The sequence below is a fragment of the Mustela nigripes genome, chromosome 4 (assembly GCF_022355385.1).
Source record: "Mustela nigripes isolate SB6536 chromosome 4, MUSNIG.SB6536, whole genome shotgun sequence".
Taxonomy (NCBI): Eukaryota; Metazoa; Chordata; class Mammalia; order Carnivora; family Mustelidae; genus Mustela; species Mustela nigripes.
Window position 1 is genome coordinate 135,703,720 of NC_081560.1, and position 19,889 is coordinate 135,723,608.

The 19,889-nt window shown below is 38.3% G+C and overlaps 1 protein-coding gene across 3 annotated transcripts in view; it reads left to right on the plus strand.

Annotated features, from left to right (window-relative positions):
• The first annotated feature begins 4,646 nt into the window (after positions 1–4,646).
• The window catches only part of VPS26A (VPS26 retromer complex component A), a 31,796-nt gene continuing 16,553 nt past the window's right edge, over positions 4,647–19,889 (plus strand). The window contains exons 1-2 of one of the 3 annotated variants that reach the window (XM_059397603.1): positions 4,647–4,774; positions 10,960–11,109. In XM_059397603.1, coding sequence (XP_059253586.1) covers positions 4,772–4,774; positions 10,960–11,109 — 153 coding nt within the window. In that variant the 5' untranslated portion in view covers positions 4,647–4,771. Of the gene's footprint in view, positions 4,775–10,959; positions 11,110–19,889 lie in introns of those variants that run through there. The other 2 variants (XM_059397604.1, XM_059397605.1) reach the window with 2 other exon arrangements.

A 19,889-nucleotide genomic window follows, 5' to 3' on the forward strand; every position in this document is an offset into this window, starting at 1 on the left:
TCCTACACTACAGTATAAGCTCCTTGGGGATAAGAACAACTTCCTCCTCCTCCTCTCTCTTTTTCCTCCTCTTCCTCTTCTTCCTCCTCCTCTTCCTCTTCTTCTTTTCTAATTGACTTTATCTCCACAGCCTAAAACAACATCTGCCATTTAGTGAGAACTCATTAAGTATGTTTAATGAACAAATATTTGGATCCCTGTTTGGATCCTAGAATCCAAAGATCAGCTCCAGGAAATACTCTCAGGTATTGGATATCGACCAATATATATCTCTATATATCTCTATATAGACATACCACCTGGAAGGGGAAAACATAAAAACACATTCCTTCTCCTTAGATTTATCCTTGCTTTCTTTGCAGCCGTAGACTAAAAGTTTCATTTGTTTTCGTTTCATTTCACTTTATATCTTAATGCTGATTTGAACATCAACAATAACAGAAATGAACTTTTTTTTTTTTAAGATTTTATGTATTTGACAGAGAGAGAGAGAGAGAAAGCACAATCAGGGATTGTGGCAGAATGAGAGGGAAAAGGAGAGGGAGAAGGGTCTCCGCTGAGCAGGGAACTCAATATAGGGCTCAATCTCAGGACCCTGGGATCACTACCTGAGCTGAAGGCAGACACTTAACCAACAGAGCCACCCAGGTGCCCCCTGAGAAGAACTTTAAAACATGTATAAAGATGTTGTCCCGTTCCACTAACTAGGAATTCTATAGGTACACAAAGGAACACATTTAACCAGTGTGGGGCCAACCCACAGATCATGGTATTTACAGAAATTTCTGCTTTATGAACTTGGTTTAGGATTTTTGCAGCTAAGTATTTAATGAAGGATATTGATATGCAGTTTTCTTTCCTGTAATGTCCTTGTCAGATTTTGGTAGCAGGGTCATGATGGCTCAGAAAAGGAGTTGGCAAGTGTTCTCTCTTCCTATATTCTCTTAGAAAGTTTGTGTAGATAGCTTGGTATATTATTTCTTCCTACATTTTGGTAGAACCTACAAGTGAATTCTGTAGCCTAGAGTTTTGGGGTGGGAAGATTTAAAATTTTCTCTTTAATCTCACTGATGGAAGACTGTTCAAATTTTGTATATCCTCTTTTGTTTATTTCAGAATATTTATTTTTATTTAAATTAATTTAAATTGATTTATCCAGAATTTTTTTTTTTAAAGATTCATTTATTTGAGGGCACCTGGGTGGCTCAGTTGGTTAAGCAACTGCCTTCAGCTCAGGTCACGATCCCAGAGTCCCAGAATCGAGTCCCACATGGGGCTCCCATCTCCATGGGGAGTCTTCTTCTCCCTCTGACCTTCTCGCCTCTCATGCTCTCTCTCTCTCAAATTAAAAAAAAAAAATTACAAAAAAAGATCCATTTATTTGAGAGAAAGAGAATGCACTCAAGTTGGGGAGGGACAGAGGAGAAACTCTTCAAGCAGACTCCCTGCTGAGTGTGGGGTCCTATGTGGGGATCGATCTCACAACCCATGAGGTCACTACCTGAGCTGAAGGTAGACACTTAACCAACTGACCCACCCAGGCGCACCTCAGAAAGTTGTTTTAATGGAACGTGTCCATTTCCCCTAACTTACCAAACTTATTGGCATAAAAGTTGTTCATGTATTTTTCTCTATTATCCCTTTGATGTCTGTAGGATTTGAAGTGATGTCTTCTTTTCCATTCTTAATACTGTTAATTTACATTTTGTCATATTTTCTTGATTAGTATTGCCAGGGGGCTTATCAACATTATGAATCTTTTCAAAGAACCAACTATTGCATTCCCTGATCTTCTCTATTGCCTGCCTATTTCTAGTCCAATGACTTCTGTTCTTTGTCTTCCTTCTTTCTGCTCTGAGTTTAATTTTTTTTCATTGGTAAAGAACACATAAAATGTATCATCTTAACCATTTTTAAGTGTACAGTTTGTTAGTGGTTAAGTATATTCATATTGCTGTGAAAAAGATCTCCAGAACATTTCCATCTGGCAAATCTGAAACTCCATATTCATTAAATAATAACTCTTCTTTCCCCCTTCCTCCAGGTTCTGGTAACTATCATTCTATTATGTGTCTATGAATTGGACTTAGATACCTCATATAAGTGGAATCATATGGTCATTATCTTTTTGCGACTGGCCTATTTCACTTAGCACAGCATCCTCTAGGTTCATTTATGTTGTAGCGTGTGACAGGATTTCCTTCCTTTTGAAGATGGATTAATAATATTCCATTTATCTATCCATGGACATTCGGGTTCGTGCTACCTCTTGGCTATTATGAATGAATATGAGTGTTCATATGTGCTATGAGCATGAATATGCAAGTATTTCTGAGACTCTACTTTCAATTCTTTGGGGATATAGAGCCGGAAGTGAGATTTTTGGGTGATGACAGTTCTATTCTCAATTTTTTGAAGAACCTCCACACTGTTTTCCATAAGGGGCTCACCATCTTACAGTCCCACCAACAGTGCTCAAAGGTTACAATTTCCCCATGTTAGTATGCATACTTGTTATTTTTGCTTTTGATAGTAACCATCTTAGTAGGTGTGAGGTGCTGCCTTGTGGTTTTGATTTGCATTTATCTGAATGTTGAGTATCTTTTCATATGCTTATTGGATATTTGTATAACATCTTTGGAGAAATGTTTGAGGTCTTTGCCCACAGTTTAACTGGGTTATTTGTTTTTTGTTATTGAGTTGTGGTCATTCTTCATTTATTCTAGATGTGAAGAATGTATGTTAAGTTGTAGGAGTAACATGTATTCTGGATATCTTGTCAGACATAGGATTTGCAAATATTTTCTCCTATTCCATAGGTTTCCCTTCCACTCTGTTGTGTCCTTTGAAGCACTAATGTTCTTAAGTTTGATTCAGTATCATTTGTCTTTTTTTTTTTTTAAAGATTTTATTTATTTATTTGACAGAGAGAAATTACAAGTACACTGAGAGGAAGGCAGAGAGAGAGAGAAGGAAGCAGGCTCCCTGCTGAGCAGAGAGCCCGATGCAGGACTCGATCCCAGGACCCTGAGATCATGACCTGAGCCGAAGGCAGCGGCTTAACCCACTGAGCCACCCAGGCGCCCCTCCATTTGTCTTTCTTTGCTTTTGTTGCCTGTGCTATGCCTGTCATTTTTGTTGAAATTATGGTCGAGTCCAAAGAAGATTTTCCCCTACGTTTTCTCCTACCAGTTTTATAGCTTTAGGTCTTAAGCCCACTTTGGGTGAATTTTTGTACACAGTGTAAGATAAGCTTCCAACTCCATTCTTTTGCGAGTGGATATCTAGTTTTCCCAACATCATTTGTTAAACTGTCCTTTCTCCATTGATTTGTCATGACACCTTTGTTGAAGATAATATAACTATCCACATGAGGGCTTTTACTGTTTTTAAAATTATTTTAGAGAAGTTTTAAGTTCACAGCAAAGCTGAGTGGGAAGTACAATTCCCACATACACCCTGCTCCCCTCCACATGCTAGTATGATTTTATTTCCTGATGTGAACTTACACTGCTGATTTAAAAACTCTTTTTAAATACATGCATTTAAAGCCACAGCTCCCCCTATAAATACTTCAGCTGTATCACATAAATTCTATTATAATTTTCTTTTAGTTCAAACTATTTTTAAGTTTCCACTGCCTTCTTTGACATAGAGGTTTAGAATTATGTTGCTTGGTTACCATATATTTGCGGATTTTCTCCTTTTGTTATCTCTAGTTGAATTTTAGTGTGGTTAGAGACCATGCTCTAATTACAAGCCTTTTACAATTTTATACTTGCTTTATGGCCCTGCCTCACAAACTTGATTTTGTTTTGTTATGATGGGACACTGATGGTGCGTTCAGATGATCATTCTTCTGCTTTGGTCACGTATACACTGCGGCAGTTCAACCTGCTTTTAAAAAACTAAAACAGCATCCCATTCATCCGGAGGGCCTGCCTCTAGGCTTAGACTACAGTGTCTGGATGCGGTCAAACTAGCTGCACCGCCTGTTTTACGAAGCCCCCCAACCCCCTCACGTACTGGCAGGACAGCACAGCTTAGGTGGCTAGGTCGCAAACTATCCGTGTACTTGACAAAACAACAGATGTACCGCTCTCGAGTTTTCCCCACTGGCCGGCTCTTCAGGGTATGCGACAAAGCTAACTAGTTCTCAAAACCCAGCCGCTCCCAGTGGGAGAGGGAGCCGGGTCGAGTTCCAGAAAGATACAAGAAGAATGCCTCTTCCGTGGATAAGAGAATTTGTACCTTGCAAGGCCTAAGGAAGCAGCGCCTCGGGTGACAGCTCCCCTTTGCCTTGGCGGCCCCGTACCCACCCGATCAGAGCGCCTGGTAGAACAATCCCTCCTTCTTTCCCCCTTTTCAGTTACTCAAACTTCCTAAGGAAGGGGAATTGGGCGTGGCAAAGAAGCCCGTCAGCTAACCGCCCCCCACGTGACCGAAGATAGGGCGAGGACGCCCAGAGGAGCCTGCGTCCACTCAGGCCCCTCCCAGTTTACGGCATCTCGGTAGCCCCGCCCCCCAGCCCCAGGGTGGAGCACGAGGCTCCGCCTCCAAGCTGCCTCTCTTCGAGGGCCAGGCTGGCCAGTGGGGCGGGGCAAGAGGCCGGGAGGGGACTGGAGCAGAGGGAGGAGAGGAGAGGAAGGGAGGGGTCACGTGCGGCCAGCGACTCGAGGTCACGTGACGGGCGCTTGGGCGGAGGGAATCTGGACTGGGAGTTCTGAGGGAAGCGGAGTGAAGTGGTGGGGACGCGGCGGCGGCGCTGACAATGGTAAGTGCGCGGCGGACCGCGCGCTCTACTCTGGCTCTGGCCTCAGAGCGCGCGGCGGGACGGCCAACGGCGGGCTCCGTGTCGCGGGTGGGGCGGAGGGCAACGGCAGGAGGCGGGCAGCGAGCAGGGCGGGGAGCCGGGTTAGGCCTGTCTGGTCGCCGCGGGATCGGGGAAGGGCCGGCGGCGGCGCCGCCTCTTCCCGGTCTCGCAGAGGCCCGAGCACCTGCGGGCGGCGGCGCGCTCTCCTGGCCTTGTCGGAGGCTCTGCCCGCCTTCCTCGACCGGCTGTGGGGGCCCTGGCTGAGTCCTCGGACCCCGCCTGTGCGGGGGCTCAGCGCCGCCTCCCCTTCCAAGGTAGCCAAGTCCCTCCGCTCCTTCCGGACAGCCTCGCTTCCCTTCAGGTGGAGTGACCCGGCAGTCCCCCAGTTCCGGGCTGGGGTGAGGGGGAGGGACTGGGGTCACTCTTCCAGTGGTCACGAGACTGATAAACTCCGGGGTTTTGTTTTGGTTTTATCTCGATGTGGTGACATTCGGCGATATCTTGACCCCAGTTCAGCCTTGATGTTGACACTTGTAGAATGGGAGAGAGAAGGAGAAGGACACTGAAGTGGGGACGTTTTTAATCCAGAAGACTGGTTTTGTGCCTGCTAGTTTAAGCTCTGGCGGTCATTTCCTTCCCCAAGCCATTTTCTGGAAACTTAACGCTTTGGGATGTTGAAATGGCCTAGGGAACAGAGGAGGGAGGAAAGTCAAGAATACTTTCACCAGTTAGTGGGAAGCTCAGGCGTGGGCACGATGCGTTTAACTGTGTGTGTGTTGGCCATCTCCTCTAGATTGGGTCTCATTTGGCTCACTTCGGGTGTTCATTTCATTTAGCAAGCATATGTTGAGCGCCTACTGTGTGCTCGCCTGATACTATCAGCTTTCCCAGAACTCACCGGTTCAGGAAACTGCTTGAGACTTTTGGCTGAAGACGAAGCTAGGTGTATTTTAAAAAAGAAAAAAAAAAGTTGTTTTGAATAAATACATTTTTTTTAAATTTTATTTATTTATTTGACAGAGATCACAAGTAGGCAGAGAGGCAGGCAGAGAGAGAGAGAGAGAAGCAGGCTCCCTGCCGAGCAGAGAGCCCGATGCGGGACTCGATCCCAGGACCCTGAGATCATGACCTGAGCCGAAGGCAGCGGCTTAACCCACTGAGCCACCCAGGTGCCCCATTGAATAAATACATTTTAAACTCAAGTTGATTTGATTAAAATCAGAAGAGTGAAGACAGGCATATTTATTCTTAAACTTGGGGCCTTTTTTTTTCACGCAGCAGATAATTATTTAGGCGTACCCAAGGGCCACTAGCAAAAGTGAAACAGTCCTTGCTCTCTCTTGTAGCTTACAGTCTAGAGGGAGGTAAACATCTCTTTGTATAATTATTTGTTTAACGTGGAAATAACAGTTGTGATAAATTTAACAAGGAAGTATTTGAAGACCTTGCCTAGTCAGGGAGTTAGGAAATATTCATTGAATATACTTTGCCAAGAAGACTTAAAAGTCTTTTGCTTATTTTAAAAATTATTACTTTTAATAGGCTTTTGGATTATTGTAAGAGCAATTTATTTTCAACTTACTGGTCAAACATAAACTAAATTGTAAAGCTTTAGAACACTTAACTGGGCATAAATGTAATCCGTGCATGAAAATTTGCTGTTTCATTGCTTGTGTAAATTTTGAGAGTCTCCCTTTCCACTCACCTTGAGTTGCACTTCTTTACATCCCTTGGAAGGAGTGAAGTTTCTAAAGTGAGCGCTAAAAAGTTTGTTGGCTTTTAACATATCCACATGCAATTTTGCTGGATGGTAATGCGCAGTATGGGTTTATGAATTATATGAAAAATCTTAAATTAACCTAAAGGTGATAGGAGGGTTAGGCCACAAGTAGAAAACTGTAAAAACAATGTTATAATCTTTTAATAGTCATATATATTGGAGTCTAGTTATTTAAAGGCTACCTGAGTTTTGACTTATATATACTTGTCTAATACTGTCTAATACTGTCCTGAAAATCTCATATTCTGAATGCTCACTTGAAGATATCTTCACCAGAACTGAGTAGTCTTTCGCTTTAAAATGTCTCATCTGTAATTGCAGCAAAAGTCTCTGTTAATGTATTCTAACCTTCTTTACAGTTTTCATTTCCTTTCCACTGTCTTTACCATCCTGCCAATTATGTATTTTGTTTCCTCTTTACCTATCAGGAGAACTATCATAATTTGTGAGGAGTTTTAAAACTTTTAATTTCATGAATTTTCCTTTGAAAAAACAGAAGATGCACATCTTGCAATAAAGACTTTAAAAGCAAGACTTTGGGTAGAAAATATTTCTCTTTCAACTTCTTTTAGAAGGAAAACAGAAAATACAAACTTTTTTTCTCAGTTTTTTTTTTTCTCTTTGTTGCCTGCTTGTTAAATGTAAGACATCGACACTTTTCTGGGGCTTTCAGTAGGACTCTTTCATTTTTGATGTGTCCTAGTGTGGAAAACTGGATGTTATCCTGGTGCTAAAGTTTCTGTTAACATTGTTAAGGTACTATAGCTTTTTACTCAGCCTATTATGCATGTGCTGTAACTAGGCTTTTAAAAATACCTTCTGCTCTCTCCCCATATTAGTGTTTTGACTGTGTTGAAAAGTAAGTCTCTTTTTAAATTTTTAGTTACAAAATACTCTTCTGCATACAGAAAGTAATAGAAGATACCACATAGCTTTCTCAGATTTTTAATGCCTAGGAATTTTTCATTTTTATCTTTGGTGTCAAAATGAGACTGTTTAATTATAATTATGTTATTGGTTAATTGTGAAGTTTCATGAGACTTCAGTCTTTTTTACACCACCTTATTTAGTGGAAATTTTGATTTCATTATTTTTGATTAATTGATCTTTTAATACAGCTTTCAAATCCCAAGTTCAGTTCTGTGTGTTAAATATCCATATGTGGAAAAAGTTACCATAACAATTCTTTTATCCGTAAAATAATTTTTATTGTTTTCAAATCTCATTTTTCCCAGAAGCAGCTCTAGGATGTATTAAGGGGAATGAGAAAATTACATTTTATTTTTCTGCTGCGATTTATATCTTAAATGAGGCTCTTGTCTTCTACCCTTTCAGAATTGCTCTTCCCATAGTTTCCCCCCACCCTGGCTGGCTCTGTAGTTTTCACGTATTAGAGAGTTAGTAAATATCAGCAGCCTGCTTTTGAGCTGCTATACATTCTCTTATCTGTAGCCCTTAGGAAAAAATAACACCATTTAAGCAAGTTTTGAGTATAAAACTTGTAGTATGAAAGCTAACTGAAAAGGGGCATTGCATGTGACCTATCATTGATGTTTTTCATTCTAAGTTAAAATTAATTTTTTGGTTAAAATTGACTTAGTTATTTGTAAAGTTGCCAGGAAGGATTAAAACGTTGAAAGGAAAAAATGCTGTTTGTGTCTTTGTAGTATGTTAGAAGTATAAATCTGCCAATTCTTTGAGTTGATTTCTTGAAATTATAATCTTTTGTTTATATAGGATTAATAATAACAAAAATGCAAGCAGAATTTAGGAAAGCATTGTCTCCTTTGATCATAGTATCGCCCTGTGACCTGCAGAGTTTTGAGAGGATCATTAGCTTGCTTGCTGTTACTCTGCCACCTGAGGACAGAACTGAGGCTTGAGGAAAGTTCCTTGCTCTAGACGTAGCTACTGCACCAAAGCTAACTTCCTTTGGGGGAGCTCCCATCTTTCCAGATATTCTGGGTTTAATTCATTTCTTTTGTGTATCCATTTATTTTTTAGTATCAGGAGAGTATTATTTTATTCAAAATTAACACTCAGTAGTTTTTGAATGCTTTCTACTAAATGTCACACACTACTCCTAGCTACTATGTCTTCAGTGGTGAGCAAAGGATAAAGTGTCTGTCCTCCTGGAGTTCAGTCAGGGATTCAGGTATTGAATAAGCACACACTATAACAGATGATGAAGTAATAAAACTACATGGTGTTGTGAGGCCTAAATTTGGAGACTCTAGTTTCAATTTAGGAACGTATGGGAGGCCTCTTTATGGAAATGAGTCAGACTGAGATTCAGAGGCTGAGTTAGTTAGGTTAAGGATACTTGGTCTAGGACAAGAAGGAACCTGGCAGATTTGATTAACTTGAATAATTTGAGGCTTGTGTGACTGGAGAGATGATAGAACAGATATGTGCAGACCATGTCAGGGAATAGAGTGTGTGTGTGTGTGTGTGTGTGCGCGTGCGCGCGCACGTGCACTTGTGCACTCACGTGTGCACATATTTAAAATAACATTTCATTGAAGTACACAAGAGTGCACAGATAAGTGTACAGAAGAATAAGTGCACAAAGTGATCAAACCTGTGTGTGAAGTGCTCAGATAAAAGCAAACAGCGTAATTAGCACCCCAGAAACTCCCTCTATGCTCTCTTCTAACCACTTCCTGACTTCTGATGCTATAGTGTGCGCTACATGTTTTTGACTTTTTAATAAATGTAATTCTATAGTATGTGTGAAAGTTATTATTGTGTATAGTTGTGTCTCATCCCTTTGCCTACTGTATGAATATAGAATAAAATTTATGTATCCATTCTCTTGTTGATGGATATTTGGATTGTTTCCTATTTGGGACTTTATGAACCAAGATATTATTAACATTTTTATATTTGTTTCCTGGTTCATGTATGTAAGAGTTTCTCTTTAGGGTATATATCTAAGGGTGTATTTTCTGGGTCGTGGGATATGTATATCTTTAGCTTAACCAGGTAATACCAACAATTTTTTTTTAAAGATTTTATTTATTTATTTAACAGACAGAGATCACAAGTAGGCAGAGAGAGAGGGGGAGGCAGGCTACCTGCTGAGCAAAGAGTCTGATGCGGGGCTTGATCCCAGGACCCTGAGATCATGACCTGAGCCGAAGGCAGAGGCTTTAACCCACTGAGTCACTCAGGTGCCCCAAATACCAACTATTTTCTAAAGTAGTTCCAATTTATACTCTTACCAGCCCACTGAAGGATTTTAAACAGAAAATTATGAGATTTATGTTTTTAAGAGATTATTGTGGTTGTGTAGGGCAGACTAAGAAGGGATGTAGGATGACAGGATAGAGGACGGTTGGTATAAATAAAAAAAAAAAGACTAGGGGCACCTGGGTGGCTCAGTGGGTTAAGCCTCTGCCTTCCGCTCAGGTCATGGTCTTAGGGTCCTAGGATCGAGCCCCGCATGGGGCGCTTTGCTCAGCAGGGAGCCTGCTTCCTCCCCACCCCCTGCCTTCTTGTGATCTCTGTCTGTCAAATAAATAAATAAATAAATAAATCTTAAAAAATAAAAAGACTAGAATACCAGCTTTCTTTAGTAACAAAAATAATCTCCAGCTGTATCTGATATTGGAATTACTAATGGAGTCCATATTATTATCAACTAATGTGTTTTGGCATTCATAAGCGGTTGATTTTTGTCCTTTATATTTCTGTCATATTCAGGATTTCCATAACAAGGCTTACACATTTTCTTTGGAAAAATTCACAGAAATTTAGTCTTCTCCATTAGAGCCAGTTCTATTTCAAGAGTTTTTACAATGTAACACTTCCTGGTCAGACCTATATAGCAGTGCATTTTATAGTAAATAGTACGTTATAATAATGCATTTGGATTTGTATGAGTACTGCATAATTTGGATTGTATGAGTGCTACGTATGAAATAACAGCATAGAAGTATAACTAAAGATAGCTTTTCAAGTCCAAATGTTAAGAATTAATTTTTTAGATTTCTGGTATAGTAGTAATTGATTATTTATATTGGTTACCTGTGGAAATGATTGAAACTATAGCATGTTTAAATTTTAGTTTTCTTTTTGTCTTTTAAAAAACTGTGGCAAAAAACATGCAATATGAATTTGTTCTCAACATATTTTAATGTACAGTACAATATTAGCTGTATATACATTGTTATACTAAATTTGTTTAGTTTTGAGGTCGAATTTGATGTAAGTTCTTACTTCCATGTTGAACTTACAGATTCGCATTCTATTTAACTGTAGGTAAGAGATACTTAGATTTGTATTATAAAATGTAGTGACTGACAAAACATAATTATGAGCATTTTCCTTTTATATTTCCTTTTATTTTCCTTTTTTATTTCAGAGTTTTCTTGGAGGCTTTTTTGGACCCATTTGTGAGATTGATGTTGTCCTTAATGATGGAGAGACCAGGAAAATGGCTGAAATGAAAACTGAAGATGGCAAAGTAGAAAAACACTATCTTTTCTATGACGGAGAATCCGTTTCAGGAAAGGTAAATCTTTTGTTTGTGAGAAGTACCTAGATGTAAGGTATTAGAATTAATCACCAAAGTTGTCTGTACTGTTTCTAAATTTGAGTGATTTTGTTAGAGGTGGAAAGTTTTTTTTTAAGATTTTATTTATTTATTGACAGAGATCACAAGTAGGCGGAGAGGCAGGCAGAGAGTGAGAGGGAAAATAGGCTTCCTGCTGAGCAAGAGCTCAATATGGGGGTTGATCCCAGGACCCTGAGATCATGAGTGAGCTGAAGGCAGAGGCTTAACCCACTGAGCCACTCAGGTGCCCCAAGGTGGAAAGTTTTTTTTAGAAGTTCAGCTAAAATCCTTGATTCATTAGCGCATTTGCAGGAAAAAGTCTTAAAGTGGAGGGGTTACAGGAGCAGAGTCTAAAATTGCAAGCAGGGGTGCCTGGGTGGCTCAGTGGGTTAAAGCCTCTGCTTTCGGCTCAGGTCATGATCCTAGGGTCCTGGGATCAAGCCCCACATCGGGCTCTCTGCTCAGCAGGGAGCCTGCTTCCTCCTCTCTCTCTGCCTGTCTCTCTGCCTCCTTGTGATCTCTGTCTGTCAAATAAATAAATAAAATCTTAAAAAAATAAATAAATAAAATAAAATTGCAAGCAGAATTTTGTGTTTGTGACTATGCATCTGTTTTGCTTCACTTTTCCAAAGGGGCTGTGATCCACTCAAAGTTTGTTTCTCCTTTTACATAAGTTGAGTTACAGAGATTGGGGATAACTCTTTAGTAGACCTTTAAATGTTTCTTTCTCATTCTTTACAGCTTATCTCTCTGCACTGCCACCGTTGTGTCTGTTGATCTTCGTAGAGGACTTAATGTACATTTGTAATGTATCTGTGTAGGATCAGGTGCATCTGTGATCTCTTCTGTAAGGTTTCAATTTTCCCCCTTTTCCTTATCAAGTGATGCATAAAAGTACTTATGCCTTAGCGAATATGATTAATACTCGTTAATCATAATTTTTTTAAGTAGGCTCCAAGCCAAATGTAGGGCTTGAACTCAGACCCTAACTGAGATTAAGAGTCCAATGCTCTAAGTGTACTTGGGTGGCTCAGTGGTTTGGGTGTCTGACTCTTGATCCCAGCTCAGGTCTTGAGCTAGAGGTGATGAGTTCAAGTCCAGCATTGGGCCAGGTGTAGAGTCCACTTAAAAAAGTCATGTGCTCTACTGACTGAGCCATCCAGGCACCCCTTTTTGTTTGTTTTTAAGTCTAGTAGGGAACAATCATTGTCTGGTTTAAAGTGATCTTATGTCATCTGGGTTTGTTAGAGGAGTTCGTGGCTAATGTTTATAGGACAAAAAAAGGAAGATGGGAAAATAAGGGGAATGAAAGCTTCTTCATTGTGATTTATGGAAAGTAGTGTGCCTTCAGGTTACATTTTTTGGAATTACAAGATGTCATACGTAGTAGTCCTAATCAATAACTGTAGATTGCATTTTAAAAAATCTCTTGCTCAGAAGATACTTTATCTGGAGTCTGATTATTTACTGATCTGAGATGTTTATCATTTTTAACCTTTTATTGTAAAATAAAACAGATATTGAAAACCACAAAACAAATAAATAATCATAAGGCATGTTTTCTTGTAATTAACATTCGAGTCCAGAAGGAGAACTTTGCCAGCTACCCAAACATAGCCTCTTCCTCTCAAAAGAAACCACTCTTCTGATTTTTATAATATAGTTCCTTGTGTTTCTTAATTGTTTAGTTTTGCATCCTTAAAAAGATTGATAACGCTTTTAAAATCTCTTTTAATCTCAGATTCCCTCTTCATGCCTTTCTTACACTTTTTGAAGAACCGGAGACACTTAACTATAGAGTTCTCTGTGATTGCATACTCATGATACAGTTGTTGCCTGTAAATTGGTAGCTGGATCTAGAAGCTTGATCTGAGTCAAGTTCAGTTCTTTTGGCAGGAGTATATGTGGTGGTGTTGTTTTTTTTTTTTTTTAAATCGGGAGTGCATGATGTTTGGTTTTCTCTCTTTTTTTTTCTTTCTTTTTTTTTTTTTTACAAGTGTTGTAACTGCTGTTAATATTGATTGATTCCTGGCATACCTTTAGAATAGGTTATTAAATAGGTGACTTATGAGTGCTCTGATAAGAAAACTTTAAAGAAAGAGAAGAAAACAAGCATTGGTTACCTGTGACCCAGCATGTTCACTAAGAACAAGTCTATGTTTTCTGAAATATCTGAGTATAATAAAAAGATCATTGGCTTAGAGTTGGAAGCTCTAATCTTGACTTTACCACTGTCTTGGTAGGTAACTCTGGGCAGTCATTTAACTTTCTGGATCTTACAATAAAATTAAGAAAGTTGGACTGAATAATTGGTTTCTAAACTTGGTTTTGCCTTGTAGTGTCTCTGCATAACAATTCCTCATACCCTAGATGTAATTTTGAAGTTCTGAGAGTCTGACATCCCAACCAAAGCAAGAATAAAATCCTTTTATGATATCCTTGACATGTGAATTTCTGTCTGCACGCTTTTTTCCCCAGATCTTTTTTTTTTTTCAAGAAATATTTTTTTAGAGCAGTTTTAGGTTTATAACAAAATTGAGAGGGAAGTACAGGTATTTCCTGTATGCCTACTGCCCCTACACATGCATAGCATCTCCCATGATTGATGTCACTTGCCAGAATGGCACAATTTTTACCAAGGATGATCCTACATTGACACATCATAATCACCCAGTCCATAGTTTACCTGAGGGTTCACTCTGGGTGTTGTTATTCTGGGGGTTTAGACAAATGTATAATGACATATGTCCATCATTATAATATCATATGGAATATATTCATTGCCCTAAAAGTCCTCTTTTTTCTGCCTATTCATCTTTCCTGTCTCGCCTGCCAAACCACTGGCCTTTATATTGTTCCTGTAGTTTTGTTTTTTGCAGCATGTCATGTAGTTGGAATCATACAGTATCTAGCCTCTTCATACTGTCTTCTTTCACTTAGTAATACACGTTTAAAGTTCCTCTGTGTCTTCACAGCTTTATAACTCATTTATCTTTAGTGTTGAATAATAGTCTATTATCAGGATGTACCACAGTTTTACCCATCCATTCCCCTACTAAACGATATCTTGCTTGCTTCCAAGCTTTGGCAGTTATGAATGAAGCTCATATAAACATCTGTATGCAGGTTTTTGTATAGGCATAAGTTTTCAACCCCTTTGGATGAATACCCAGGAGTGTGCTTGCTGGATTGTATGGTAAGCTTATCTTTAGTGCTATAAGACACTGCCAAACTGTCTTTCAGTGTAGTGCTACTATTTTTCATTCCTTGAATGAGAGTTCCTGTTGCTCCACATCCCTGCCAGCATTTGGTATTGTCAGTGTTCTGGATTTGGTCCCATTTTAATAGGTGTGTAGTTGGTAATATGATGTTGAACATCTTTTCTATGTCTCTTGGCCAAGTGTCTGTCTTCTTTAGTGAGGTGCCTGTTCAGATCATCTGCCTACTTTTTAATTGGATTGTTTGTTTTCTTGTTTCAAGAGTTCTATGAATGTTTTGGATAACAGTCCTTTCCGAGATCTGTCTTCTGCAAATATTTTTTCTCAGTCTATGGCTTTTCTTCTCATGGTCTCTCACTCTCTTGGTTGTTACATGGTATTAATTTTGATTTCCCTGACATCCGTTGAAGTTGACCAGCCTTTCATAGACTTACTGGCCATTTGTTATCTTTCATGAAGTGCCTATTCTAGTTTTTAGGGGGTGAGGAGAGCTTGATTTTCTACTCAATTGACTTTTTTTCTTATTGATGAGTAATATTTTTGTGTGTGTGTTCTTGGTACAAGGCCTTTATGCTTCTTAGTGTAGGGTCTTTTGTATATGTGTTGTAAATATTTTCTCTCAGTTTCTGGTGTGACTTTTCATTATCTTACTGGTGTCTTTTGATGAATAGTTCTTAACTTTAACAGGTGATAAATGTTATGTTTCCTTTTTGTTGGTGTGTTTTGTATCCTATTTAAGAAATCTTTGCCTACCTTATGGGCATGAAGATATTCTCCTGTTATCTTTCTCCTACAATTTTTTTTTTTTTTTAATTTTACACTTCACATTTAGATCTTCAGAGTGCTTGGAGTTGCTTTTGTCTTTGCAACCTAGGAATTAAGGCTAGTTTGCCCCCCCTTTTTTTTACTCTCCTGTATGGGTATCTCATGAATCTAGAACATTTATCCTTTCCTTCACTGCACTGCAGTATCACCTTTGTCATAGCAGAGGTTGTGTGATTCTTTTTCAGCCATTGGTCTGTTTGCAGCATTTACTTTCTTTTCTTTTAAAAAAAAAAAATAGCCTGTTGAGTATAATAACATACCAAGAAATTCACCCTATTAGAATGTACAAGTCAGTGTTTTTACTATATTTGCAGAATTGTGCAGCCGTCACCACTAATTCCATAACATTTTCATCACCCCAAAAGAACTACCATATCATTAGCATTCACTTCCTTAGTGAATAGATTATTTGTGCCCTCATTTGTGTGTTGAAACCTTGGGACATGATCTCTCATGAGGACAGAGCCCTCATGAATGGGGTTAGTGCTCTTATATCCCTTATACCTTCAGCCATGTAAGAACACAGTGAAAAGACAGCCATCCTTGAACCACAAAAAGAGCTCTCTCCAAATCTGCTAGCACATTGATCTTCAACTTCCCAGCCTCCTGAACTGTGAACAGTAAATTTCTGTTGTTTATAAGCCACCCTTGTCTACAATATTTTGTGACAGCAACCCGAATGAACTGAGACACCTAGGAACCACTAATCTACAAATCTTATTTCTTTCTCTATGGATTGGTCTATTCTGGACATTTTATATAAATGGAATCATAGGATATATAGCCTTTTCTGTCTGACTCCTTTCACTTAGTGTGATGCTTTAAAGGTTCATTTAAAAAAAATTGGTAAACATATACATATTATAAAATTTGCCATTTTAACCATTTTAAAGTGTACAATTCAGTGGCATTAATTACATTGACAAGGTTGTACAACCATCACCACTATTTCCAAAGTTTGTTCATCACCCCACATAGAAACTTGGTACCTGTTAAACAACTACCCATTTCCTTTTTCTCCCAGTCCCTGGGTACCTCTGGTCCCCTTTGTTTTTCTGTAAATTTGACTATTCTAGTTATTTCTTAAAGGTGGTCATATAAGGGCGCTTGGGTGGCTCGGTGGGTTGGGCCTCTGCCTTCAGCTCAAGTCATGATCTCAGGGTCTTGGGATTGAGCTTTGTATTGGGCTCTCTGCACCGCGGGGAGCCTACTTCCCCCTCCCTCTCTGCCTGCCTTTCTGCCTACTTGTGATCTCTTTCTGTCGAATAAATAAATAAAATTCTTAAAAAAAAAAGTGGTCATTTAAAATTTATCCTTTTGCGTCTTATTTCCTTTAGCATAATGTTTTCAAGCTTCATTCATGTAGTATGTATCAGACCCCTTTTTTAAAGTTAACTAGTATTAACTAGATTAACTAGTATTCCAATATATATCCATGTGGAATATGAATATACCACATCTCCTTTATGAGCTCATCAGTTGCAGACAGTTGGGTTTCTACCTTTTGACTATTACTAATAATGCTGTACATTTGTGGACAAGTTTTTGTGTGAATACATGTTTTCATTTCTCTTGGATGTATATGTAGGAGTGGAATTGCTGGGTCATGTGTTAACTTTGTGTTTAACTTTTAGAGGAGTTGGCAATCTTTTCCAAAGCAGCTGCATTATTTTACATTCTTTCCAATGATGTATATGGGTTCTAGTTTCTTTAGTTTCTTGGCAGCACTTAATATTGTCTGCATTTTTTATTTATGGCCATTTTAGTGGGTATGAAGTGGTATCTCATTATGGTTTTGGTTTGCATTTCCCTAATAACTAATACTGAGCATCTTTTCACATGCTTATTGCTGGTGAAATCTTTGGAGAAAACTCTTTTTATATCCTTTGACCTTTTTTATTTGGTTGCCTTTTATTTGCCTAAAAAAGGCAAATAAAGAGTTGCAGGAACTCTTTATATTTGCTGGATACAAGTCCATTATCAGTTATATTTCACAAATATTTTCTCCTGTTTTCTGAATTGTCTTCACCTTCCTGCCTTTCTTTCTTTCTTTCTTCTTCTTTTTTTTTTTTTTTTTGTCTTCACTTTCTTGATGGTGTCTTTGGAGCACTAAAGTTTTAAATTTTTATGAAGTTCCAATTTATCTATTTTTTTGTTTGGTTGCTCATGCATTGGTGTTATTTGAGAAACCATTGTCCATCCAAAGCAGTGAAGATTTATACTCTGTTTTCTTCTGAGAGTTTTGTAATTGTCTTACATAGGTTTTTGATCCATTTCAAGTTAATACTTATTTATGGCATGAGTTAGAGAAACAACTTCATTCTTTTGTACGTTGATATTCAGTTCCAGCAATATTGTTAAAAAGAATATTCATTCCCTACTGAATTGTTTGGGGACTCTTTGGGGACTCTTGTAGCATATACTTTTAAAACTAAAATTAATTGCTGTCTGTTAAAAGTCTTTTGGAGATTTTTTTGAAGCATTTTTTTTTTCCCAAAGATTTTATTCATTTGAGAGAGAGAGAGGGAATGAGCATGAGCAGGAGAAGGGGCAGAGGGAGAGAGAGAGAAGCAGACTCCCCTCTGAGCAGGGAGCCCAAAGGAGGGCTTGATCTCAGGACCCTAGGATCCTGACCTGAGCCACTGGCAGACATTTAACCAACTGACCCACCCAGGTGCCCTGTTTTTGAAGCATTTCTTAAGACAAGTGGGACTATGTATATTATTACAAGATAAATAGAGAAATTCTTGAAAGGTACTTACTCAGATTTTTTTTTTTTAATCCTTAGGTAGAATATTTACTGCTTCGTTCATGTTCAAGTGACTGTTCTTCCTTAAGGCTGGAACGGTTGTAGTGTATCCTAAATTTTTTATGCTTTAAGAATATATTTGAGCTAGGTATCCTCTTTTCGAAATACAGCTTGTATCACTTTTTACCTTCTGAATAATTTTGAGAGAGTCTTACTAGATTGCCTGATTAACTGTTGAGACACAATAATTGTGAAAAATTTGGTAGTAATGTGGGTATATTTCTGGTGGGTTCATAAGTTATAATTCCTTAAGATTCTTTCAGATTGGACAGTGATAAGTAAATTGTCTTAAAGAGGTGTTGCCAGTGCCACGTCACCTATAATGAACTCTGTATTCCTTATTACAAAAGTGAACAATGACATATGTTTATTCTGAGATTATAGGGCTTTATAGTTTAATTCTTTAAACAAAGAATATTATCTCAGTATCTTTCATCAACATGAATATGGACCACATTCTTCTGGCAGCAGTGGGAAATGAATTTTGGAAAACCACAGTATTCAGCTACAGTAAAGTGCAGATATCTCAGTAATTTACTGTAAATGATCCTATAAATGGTGTGTAGTACATTGATAGGTGTTTGTCTTAAACACAATGCAGATGAATTTTACTCCTTACACAGCCCCTGAAGACAGCATTATTGGAGACATCTACAGAATATTAGCTGCTAAAGATGATGAAGAATGAGCTTTGAGATTGGCTTGTTAGAACAGTAAATATGTTTTATATAGTTTGCCTGTGTTTTGCTTTTATGGCCTTTTTTAAAGAGGTATACATTGTCTTACCTTTCTCAAATTACTAATAGCAAAGGGAAAAAATAGTAACTTTAAATTGGTAGATCACCTTCACTAAGTGATCAAAGTTAAAATAACCACTTGGCATCGTGTACTTCCTAATAAGATACACTGAGAAGGACACAACTTCCTTTCTGTGGTATTCTTGCCAAAAATGCATAAGCTGAGTCTGATTGTGATAAAACCTCAAACCCAAATTGAGGGCTGTTCTACAAAATAAGTGACCTGTACTCTTAAAAAAACACATCAAGGTCAAGAAAGGCAATGACTGGGGCGCCTGGGTGGCTTAGTTGGTTAAACATCTGATTCTTGATTGTGGCCTAGGTCATGCTCTGTGGGTCCTGAGATTCAGGATTCAGTCCTGTGTTGGGCTCAGTGCTGAGCGTAGAGCCTGCTTAAGATTCTCTCCCTCTGCCCCTCCCCACCTACATGTGCACGTACTCTCAAAAAAGAAAAAGTCAATGACTGAGAAATGTTTGAGATTAAAGGAGACTAAAGGGACATAACTATATGTAATGTGATTCTGGATTGGAGCCTGGGCAGGAGAAAAAAGGGAGTAAAGTACATTATTGGGACAATTGTTGGAAATTGAATATAAACTGTGGAGTTACAAGTTTCCTGATTTTGAAAATTGCACCGTGATTAAGAGATTATTTTCTTAGGTACACATGAAGTATTTATGGGTAGAGGAGCATGGTATCTTCAAATTACTCTCAACTGATTAAAAAAAAAGTTGTATATGTATGCATGCACATCTTATATATAGAGAGAATGATAATTTATAAATTTTATATAATTTATATGTAATATATATAAATATAATAAAATTATATTTTGTCATATGTGACAAAATACAAACATGGTAAATCTGTGTACAGGTTATGTGGGATTTCCTTGTACTATTCTTGGCACTGTTTTATGTTTGAAATTATAATAGAAGTTATGGAAGTGTAACAGTTAGTATTAATGTTCTTTAACTCAGTTCACAATCTTAGTTTCATTTATATTTCTATGCTCCATTGCAGAACAGCTTTTAAATAAAAATGCTTGATTATGCATACCAACTCTGGGATCTTTCGGATTCCATAATA